A 10,770-nucleotide genomic window follows, 5' to 3' on the forward strand; every position below is an offset into this window, starting at 1 on the left:
GGATCATCTATTTCAGGGCACTTGGCCACAATCAATCAGATCCCAGTCGTCAAATTTCAGGGAACAGAGAGCAGTCTGGGAAGCATTGAAGGTAGCAGAGAGAATGCTGTGTCATCATCACATAAAAGTGCTATCAGACAACACTACGGCCATTGCCTACCTTTCCCATCAAGGGGGAACACGGTCAACAACTCTTCAAGCGCTGACAACGAAAATCTTTTCATGGGCGGAGCAGAAGGTGGCCTCTATATCTGCAGTTCATCTGAAAGGAACACTGAATCGGGAAGCGGATTTTCTCAGCCGCTACAGGATCGATCATACGGAATGGTCCCTAAGCCCAGAAACATTCAGGTTAGTGGTAGGAAAGTGGGGGATGCCCGACGTGGACCTATTTGCCACCAGGGAAAACTCAAAGGTGGAGACATTCTGTTCTTTAAACCCCAGGGACAGACCTCATGCCTTGGACACCTTCGCCATCCGTTGGCATTGGAAACTATGCTATGTCTTCCCTCCACTTCCCTTAATTCCGAAAGTGATACAGAAAATTCGCCAAGACAAGGCCACGGTAATTGTGATCGCTCCCCTATGGCCGAAGAGAAGTTGGTTCACATCTCTTCAGAAATACTCCCTCCAGGATCCTTAGCCCCTTCCTATGCGGGGGGATCTACTCCAGCATGGTCCGGTTCTGCACCCAAACCTGCAGTTTTTGAATTTAGCAGCATGGATCCTGAGTCCCAAACCCTGAGACTTCAGGGCTTGTCAGATAAAGTTATTACTACCTTGAAAGCCTCCAGAAAGAATATAACTTCAGCAATCTACCTTAAAATCTGGAAGCGCTTCTGTTCCTGGAGTGGTGACAAGTCTCCACACTTGCATAGACCCAACATTCAAAGAATTTCCTGCAACAGGGTCTTGACCTGGGGCTTAGACCCTCTACCCTGAAGGTCCAAATCTCAGCCCTAGGTTGTTTTTTTGACCAAGATATAGCTAGTCATCGTTGGATCAAAAGATTCGATAGGGCAGCTACCAGGCTCCGCCCAACAATCACCTCCCGTGTCCCTTCCTGGGATTTGAATATCGTTCTTACGGGTCTCACTCTACCACCTTTTGAGCCCATTTCCGATTGTTCAATAAAATTATTGTCCCTAAAGACTGCCTTCCTAATTGCAATAACTTCGGCCCGCAGACTAGGCGAGTTGCAAGCTCTATCAGTCAGGGAAGCCTACCACCGCGTTTTAGATGATAGGATCATTCTCCGACTGGACCCCGGTTTTCTCCCTAAAGTTGTACCCAGTTTTCATCAGAGCCAGGAAATTACCCTACCTTCCTTTTGTCAACACCCCTCTAATGACAAAAAATCCTCCCTCCATTCTCTGGACGTTAGACGTGCAGTCCTAAACTATATTGCTGTGACTGAAAAGTTTTTAAAATCCGACAACTTGCTAGTTCTCTTTGGAGGAAGGTTTAAGGGCCAAAAAGCCTCCCGGTCCTCTATAGCTAGATGGCTCAAAGAAACTATTTGTCTGTGTTATCAAATACAAAATCTTCCGTGTCCAGTCAACATTAGGGCCCATTCCACTAGGGCCATGTCTTCCTCTCAGGCAGAGAGAGCTGGGGCATCCCTGGAAGAAATCTGTCGTGCTGCCACTTGGTCCATCATTAATACGTTTATAAAGCACTACCGCCTGGATCTTTCCAGATCCTCTGATCCAGGCTGTAGCTCCCCCTTAACTGATATATTTTTTATATCTCCTTGTATGTCGTCGTGATGATGCTATGGAAAAACCGGAATTAGTCTTACCGGTAATTCTGTTTCCATGAGATCATCACGACGGCACGTTATTCCCTCCCTATTGTTCTAAATTTTTACTTTGGAGGGTCTCCAGAAGGTATGAAGCAATACCTTTTTTCACTGTTTGTCACCACCGGGTTACTCTGTGTGATTTTGGAAACACTGGTGTTGGTGGTGGGAGGGGGGTATTTAACCTGTCTCTGTTCCTGCCCCTACAGAGGTCAGGGGTCAATCTCCTTGTCCTTTGTGATGATCTCATGGAAACAGAATTACCGGTAAGACTAATTCCGGTTTTTCTCTCACCCAGCATAGGTATATGTAAAAATACACCCTAAAACACATTGCCCTACTTCTCCTGAGTACGGCGATACCACATGAGTGACACTTTTTTGCAGCCAAGATGCGCAAAGGGGCCCAAATTCCAATGAGTACCTTTAGGATTTCACAGGGCATTTTTACGCATTTGGATTCCAAACTACTTCTGACGCTTTAGGGCAGTATAAATACACCACAAGTGACCCCATTTTAGAAAGAAGACACCCCAAGGTATTCTGTGAGGGGTATGGTGAGTTCATGTAAAATAAAAAATTTTGTCACAAGTTAGTGGAATAAGAGACTTTGTAAAAAAATAAATAAAAAAAAATCAATTTCCGCTAACTTGTGCCAAAAAAAAATATCTTCTATGAACTCGCCATGCCCCTCACGGAATACTTTGGGGTGTCTTCTTTCTAAAATGGGGTCACTTGTGGGATATTTATACTGCCCTGGCATTTTAGGGGCCCTAAAGTGTGAGAAGTAGTTTGGAATCCAAATGCGTTAAAATGCCCTGTGAAATCCTAAAAGTACTCATTGGAATTTGGGCCCCTTTGCGCATCTTGGCTGCAAAAAAGTGTCACTCATGTGGTACCACCATACTCAGAAGTAGGGCAATGTGTTTTGGCGTGTATTTTTACATATACCCATACTGTGTGTGAGAAATATCTCTGTAAATGACAACTTTTTAATTTTTTTTATACAAAGTTGTCAAATTACAGAGATATTTCTCTCACCCAGCATGGGTATATGTAAAAATATACCCCAAACCACATTGCCCTACTTCTCCTGAGTACAGCGATACCACATGTGTGACACTTTATTGCAGCCTAGGTGCGCAAAGGGGCCCAAATTCCAATGAGTACCTTTTAGGAGGGCATTTTTAGGCATTTGGATTCCAGACTTCTTCTTATGCTTTAGGGCCCCTAAAATGCCAGGGCAGTATAAATACCCCACATGTGACCCCATTTTGGAAAGAAGACACCCCAAGGTATTCCGTGAGGGGCATGGCGAGTTCATAGAAGATTTATTTTTTTTGGCACAAGTTAGCGGAAATTGATATTTTTTTGTTTTCTCTCACAAAGTCTACCTTTTCGCTAACTTGTGACAAAAAGTTCAATCTTTCATGGACTCAATATGCCCCTCAGCGAATACCTTGGGGTGTCTTCTTTCCAAAATGGGGTCATTTGTGGGATGTTTGTACTGCCCTGGCATTTGAGGGTCTCCGCAATCATTACATGTATGCCCAGCAATAGGAGTTTCTGCTATTCTCCTTATATTGAGCATACGGGTAATGAGATATTTTTCTTCCGTTCAGCCTCTGGGCTGAAAGAAAAAATGAACGGCACATATTTCTTCATTCGCATCGATCAATGTGGATGAAAAAATCTCTGCCAAAAAATGTGCAAAAAAAAAAAAAAAGAGGGGAAAGGCGTCTGCCAGGACATAGGAGCTCCGCCCAACATCCAAACCCACTCAGCCCGTATGCCCTGGCAAACCCGATTTCTCCATTCCCATCAATCGATGTGGATGAATAAATCATTGCCGGAATTATTTTTTTTTATATATACAAAGTGTTTGCCAAAGCATATGAACACCGCCCCTCAGCTCATAAGCCTCGGCAAACCTATCTTTTTTACTGCAGAGGATAAATCTCGTCTTGCAGCGCCGCATACACCGACTTTTGTGTAATCTGACAGCAGCGCAATGCTTCAGCTGGTTGATCGCTTGGTCCACCTAGAAGGTAAAAAAAACTAATAAATAAAAAAAACAGGCAGCAACGCAATAAATTTATTAACATTAACTTTATATAACATGTGAAACAGAACATTAACTTTTATAAACTTTATTGAACTTTCGGAACATTAACTTTTTTGCTTACCTGTGATTTTTATTTTTTATTTTTTTACCTTTTAGAGGACAAACCTCTCCTTCCCCATGGGACAATGTGCAAAGCGCAAATCGCCCAGAGATGTGGCGAAGTACATTATGCACTTTGTCCCAGGTGAAAGGAGAGGTTTGCAGCAGCTCTGTGTGAAAGGGCCCTAAGACCCCTGTGTGCCTGTCCTGTGTCACGCAATCCCTATACTAAGTGTACCTGTGTGTGGTACTTCCGGAAACCCTCCCCTAAGCATAGGGCAGGGTGGTCAGGGCAGTCAGGACAGAAATAGTGGGTGTCACGCCTTATTCCACTCCTGCTACAGACACAACATCTTTTTCGGGGTGACGCTTGGTTTGAGGTACCAGCAACGACATTGGGGAAATGTCGCTCGTGCAGACGGCTCACTACACAGGAGGTTCTCGATGATCTCTTCCTGAAATTTGAGGAAGGATCCTGTTCTCCCAGCCTTACTGTACAGAACAAAACTATTGTACATAGCCAATTGAATTAGGTATACAGACACCTTCTTATACCAGCGTCTGGTCCTGCGGGAGAGTAAATAAGGAGCCAACATCTGGTCATTGAAGGTCACCCCTCCCATGAGCAAATTATAGTCGTGGACCGAGAGGGGCTTTTCAATGACACTGGTTGCCCGTTCAATTTGGATTGTCGTGTCTGCGTGAATGGAGGAGAGCATGTAAACGTCACGCTTGTCTCTCCATTTCACCGCGAGCAGTTCTTCGTTACACAAGGCAGCCCTCTCCCCCCTTGCAAGACGGGTGGTAACGAGCCGTTGGGAGAAGCCCCGGCGACTAGGTCGCGCGGTGCCACAGCAGCCAATCTGTTCTAGAAACAAATGCCTGAAGAGGGGCACACTTGTGTAGAAATTGTCCACATAAAGGTGGTACCTTTTGCCAAATAAGGGGGACACCAAGTCCCAGACTGTCTTCCCACTGCTCCCCAGGTAGTCAGGGCAACTGACCGGCTCCAGGGTCTGATCTTTACCCTCATAGACACGAAATTTGTGCGTATAGCCTGTGGCCCTTTCACAGAGCTTATACAATTTGACCCCATACCGGGCGCGCTTGCTTGGGATGTATTGTTTGAAGCCAAGGCGCCCGGTAAAATGTATCAGGAACTCGTCTATGCAGATGTTTTGCTCAGGGGTATACAAATCTGCAAATTTGGTGTTAAAGTGGTCTATGAGGGGCCGAATTTTGTGGAGCCGGTCAAAAGCTGGGTGGCCTCTGGGACGAGAGGTGCTGTTATCACTAAAGTGCAGGAAACACAGGATGGTCTCAAATCGTGTCCTGGACATGGCAGCAGAGAACATGGGCATGTGATGAATTGGGTTCGTGGACCAATATGACCGCAATTCATGCTTTTTTGTCAGGCCCATGTTGAGGAGAAGGCCCAGAAAAGTTTTAAATTCGGAAACTTGGACGGGTTTCCACCGGAAAGACTGGGCATAAAAGCTTCCCGGGTTGGCGGCTATAAATTGAGTGGCATACCGGTTTGTTTCTGCCACGACTAAGTCAAAGAGCTCCGCAGTGAAGAACAGCTCAAAAAAAAACTGTGCCGATCCGATCTAAACTGTCTCAACCCGAACTCCAGACTGGGCGGTGAAAGGGGGAACTACTGGTGCGGCTGAAGATGGGGGCTGCCAATCAGGGTTTGCCAGCACCTCAGGGACTCTAGGGGCTCTACGGGCCTGTCTGTGCGGTGGCTGCGACGGGGGAACTACAGCACGTGCCACCGTACCAGCTTCAACTGCCCTTCTGGTGCTCGCCACTTCACCATGTTCTACGGCAGTGCTGGTACTAGGTCCAGGATGGGCTGCGCTGCTGGTGTATGCCTCACCACGTAATCCGACAGCGCCAGCCCCACTCTGCTGCCCTTGAAGCAGATCCTGCGCAACCTGTGGTCTAGCAACACGGGGCCGGGTAAGCCTGGTGGTATCAGGGACCTCAACCTCATCGTCTGAACTTTGGGTCAGACTGCCACTGCTTTCTACAGGTTCGTATTCTGACTTGCTGGATTCGTCAGATGAGGGTTCCCATTCCTCATCCGACTGGGTCAGAAGCCTGTAGGCCTCTTCAGAAGAATACCCCTTCCTTGCCATTTGGTCAACTAAATTTAGGGGGTATTCCCTGAGACTACCCAAGAAAAAAAGCAAGCCTGTCTTACAAATGGGAGGCTAGCGAAGTACAGGAAGCCACTGCGATTGATAAAAAATATCAAAACTGATTTTTTTTTTATCGCCGCAGCGCTTGTGTAGTGATAGTGCAGTGATAAAAAAATAATAATAATTTTGTCACTGCGGCGGGGCGGGCGTGGGTGAACGCACGTGTGGGCGACCGATCAGGCCTGATCGGGCAAACACTGCGTTTTGGGTGGAGGGAAAGCTAAGGTGACACTAATACTATTATAGATCTGACTGTGATCAGTTCTGATCACTTACAGATACTATAAAGTACCAATGCTGATTAGTGATACGCTAATCAGCGAATCAGTGACTGCGGTGCGGTGGGCTGGGCGCTAACTGAAGCTAACTACCTACCAAAGGGGCCTAAACTAACCTAAACCTAACAGTCAATACTGGTGAAAATAAAAAAGTGACAGTTTACACTGATCACTTTTTTCCCTTTCACTAGTGATTGACAGGGGTGATCAAGGGGTTAATTGGGGTGATGGGGGGTGATCTGGGGCTAAATATGTAGTGCTTGGTGTACTCACTGTGATCTGTGCTCTCTGCTGGGACCAACCGACTAAAAGGACCCAGCAGAGAGCACAGAAGCCATTTAACACATTATATTTATAAATATAATGTGTTAAAATAACGAACCACCAGCCATATAAAAGTCACCAACCTGCCAGCGCTGATCATTGGCTGGCAGGCTGGTGACCAACTCCTTGTGCGCCTTTTGCCGACCCGCACTGCGCATGTGCGGGCCGCATATGCGCGTCATCTCACGTCTCACGAGATGACGCGTATATGCGTCCAGGAGGAATAAACCGGCCGCCGCAGGACGCATCCCTGCGTTAGGCGGTCGGGAGGTGGTTAAAGTGGTTTCCCAGTAAAAAAAATTTTTTTACAAGTTCCTGCAGCATGGTCCCTGAAACAGAAGATTCCTACTTTCCTGCTCTCGCTGTCTCCATCCTCCTGTCTCGGAGCACCTCTCCAGTCATTAGCTGGAGAGGTATACGTGACTATGCCAGTAGCCAAGAAAAAGGGTTCAGTCAGCACATCCAAATGCGCAGCTGCACGCTGCCATGGCTAGAAACACAAATAAAAAAAACACAATGCAACAGCATTCTGCAAACCAAATAAGGTACAATAATGCCATAGTAACAGAAAATATTCTGGTGCTAATGCTATGCTTATTTTGTAAAATTTTGATTCTTGGCAAATACATTTTGTACAAAATTATTTGGGCCCGTCTGCCACATGTCAAGACGATCTCTGTAAGACAGGAACCTAACACTAAATGCTGCCTGTTATGTGCCATAACGACCTCCATAAAATTCAGGGGGTGCAGGTTCCACATGCATGCTGGTTCCACTCTTCTTTTTATCATTTTTGGTGCCAAAATGGCCTCCATTAAATTCAGGGGATGCAGGTACCAACATGCATGCTGAGCCTACTCTATACCTCTCCTTGTGCCAAATGGCTTCTAATGAATGCAATGAGAATCCACTCTATACCTCTCCTGGTGCCAAAAGGCTTCCAGTGAGTGCAGGGAGAGCAGGCTACAGCTTTATACTTACACTAATTAAAATCAGCCTATGGGACAGACAGGCTGGTCAGGGGTACAAGACTAAATGGAGTCAGCCACACCTCCAGTACAAACTACAAAGAAAAAGGGGGTCAGTCAGCACATCCCAATGCGCAGGTGCACTCTGCCATGGCTAGAAACACAAAGAAAAAAAACACAATGCAACAGCACTCTTCAAACCAAATAAAGCACAATAATGCCATAGCAATAGAAAATATTCTGGTGCTAATGCTACACTTATTTAGTAAAATTGAGATTCTTGGCAAATATATTTTGTACAAAATTATTTGGGCCTGTCTGCCACACGTCAAGGCGATCTCTGTAAGACTGGAACCTAACACTAAATGCTACCTGTTATGTGCCAACACAACCACCATAAACTTCACCAAAATAAGCGTCAGGATCTCAATACCGGAAAAAAAACATTTCCGTTTAGTCCTCATGCATTCTGAATGGAAAGAGATCCGTTCAGGATGCATCAGGTGACCGGACACAAAACTGCAGCAAGCTGTGGTTTTGTGTCCGGTCATAAAAACTGAAAAAATGGCACTGAAAACAATGTAAGTCAATGGTGACAGATCGTTTTTTTTAGGAGCCTAAAAAAATTGATCCATCACCCATTGACTTTCAATGTATTTATTGACGGATCATTTTTTTTTACATTTTGATTTCACACAAGAGCATCCTAATGGAACAGATGCATCCTGATGTGCAAATTCAAAATGGATCCGTTTAATTCTGATATTGAGATCCTCTGCCGGATCTCAATACCGAAATTAACAACACATTGAAGTACCCCTTATACTTCAATGCCCTTGAATCCTAAAATATCAGGCTCGATACGGGTGCCTAAAATAATTTGACCCAGCTGAGGGGTGGCTGTAATCTGCATTCTGTGACAAAAACAGAAACTCCTGTATCAATTAAAAAAAAATCCTTCCTCCACATTTATCAATACCCTTCACTCTGGCAGTATCCATGTCCTCAAAAAGACCATCAGCTAAAAATTTCACTCTCATGCCTTCCCAGTTCCTGTCTGACAGAAGCATAAGACAGAGAAAGAATGACAGGTGCCTCTTTACAAAATTAGGCCTCACGCACATGATCGTATGTATTTTTGGGCCTGCAAAAAATACAGAAAACGTCTGTGTGCATTCCGTATCTTGCGGAACAGAACAGCTGGCCCCTAATAGAACAGTACTATCCTTGTCCGTAGTGCGGACAATAATAGGACATGCTCTATTTTTTGCGGAACAGAAATACGGAAACGGAATGCACACGGAGTAACTTTTTTTTGCGGACCTATTGAAATGAATAGTTCCATATAGGGTCTGCAAAAAAACGGAACGGACATGGAAAGAAAATACGTTCGTGTGCATGAGGCCTTAACTGTCTCATTGGGACATCACACTGACTACAACAAAGGGAACTGACAGCTACATGAATAATTCTCTGAATTCTGTTGTACTGCTGATACTGTCTGGGATCAATATTTAAATCCTCAAAGGGTACTTTACACGGGCCGAGAATTGAACAGCGGTCTCCTTCACTGATCCAGCAGCAAATTGTCGGGAAGGAACGCTGTAACATCATGAAGTGTAAACCTGCCTTTACCCTGGAGTGCTAGATATTTGTTATTGACAGAAAAAAATAGGAAAATGGAATTGTAATTTATCTTATGTGTGGCATTAACTTATTAAAATATTCCTTATGGATATGTTTGTTTTTTAGGTGCTGATATTCAGGCAGTGGATCCAAGCCGTGGGTTCAGCTCCAGACAATGGGCAAGATTTACAGGGAGATATGATACAGCATATCTTATGCAAAAACTATTAGACAGACCATCTCCAGAGCAATTTAGTAATCAATTCCAAATGGAATGGCCTAAAATGAAGGAACTCCTTGCCAAAGCAGCAGAACCAAAGTCATGTGCACAGAAAATTTCAGAATGTATGAAATCACTATTTACTTTTAATTATTTTAGTGAACCTGAGGAGGATGGTGTGCTTGATCACATGGTAAAAATCACAACAAGCCTGAACAGCCCATTCATTGCAGTCAGTACCAGAACAGTGTGCCCAGATAGCCCCCCATGTGTTGGGAAACGTAGATACTCTGTGCGGGAGATCCTAAGAAATCAAAAAGCAAATGAAATCAGAGCTTTAGATGAAAATCGCACAAAGACTCGTACAAAAATTTTCAATAACTCATGCATTACTGTAATTTCCAAGAAAAAAGAGAGAAGAGCTAGTCTTCAACTACATTCATCACAAATCAGTGATGTGAAGTCTACCAGAAGAACAAGTCTTTTGCCATTAAACTTGCTAAGAAGAAGCAGTGTAAGGCCAGGATTCATAGTACCAAAAGTTCGTATCACCAAGGCCCCCACACCAACATACCATCCTGATAAAACAAATAGACGTAGCACTATGAAAGACAATACCTACTTACAGATTCCAAAATGGCGTTACAAGGAGTTAAAAGAAGAAAGGAAAAAGGCAGAAGAGGAGGCTCTAAGAAAACTTCAGGAAGCCAAGGAGAAAAAAACACAAGTTGTAAAAAAAGGAAGTTTAACTTAAACTGCATATTTCCATCAAACCAAACTTGTAAAAAATATTAATAATTTGAATATTTATGAGCCAATGCAGTGGTGAACAGCTACATCAGTTTTTTGGTATGATAAATATGTACATTTAAATGAATATTCCAGCAGAATAAAAAAGCTTGGCCACAGGCTGAAAATTCTTTAAAAAATAACAGCTTATATTCACCTTACCGTTTCCCGCCGCTGATGTTTCCATGATGTAGGGTCCTGTGTTGGAACAGGAGCCGGAAGTTGAGTGCAGCAGAGACCTGGGCACCATCAGAATGGCATCAATGGAAATTTGGTGAGATGATATTAAAGAGGACTTGTTATCACAAAAACTGCAATCTGCAAGCACTATGTTGTAGAGCAGGAGGAGCAGATTGATGTACAGTTTTGTGGGAAAAGATTCAGTAAAACCTGT

General features: G+C 44.3%; 1 protein-coding gene across 1 annotated transcript in view; it reads left to right on the top strand.

Annotated features, from left to right (window-relative positions):
• Positions 1-10,341, top strand: part of ANKRD33B (ankyrin repeat domain 33B) — a 524,055-nt gene extending 513,714 nt beyond the window's left edge. The window contains exon 4 of the mRNA XM_040433947.1: positions 9,494-10,341. Within this exon, the coding sequence (XP_040289881.1) occupies positions 9,494-10,341 (848 nt within the window). The remainder of the gene's footprint in view (positions 1-9,493) is intronic.
• Positions 10,342-10,770: the final 429 nt, after the last annotated feature.

Source organism: Bufo bufo, chromosome 5, assembly GCF_905171765.1.
Source record: "Bufo bufo chromosome 5, aBufBuf1.1, whole genome shotgun sequence".
Lineage (NCBI taxonomy): Eukaryota > Metazoa > Chordata > Amphibia > Anura > Bufonidae > Bufo > Bufo bufo.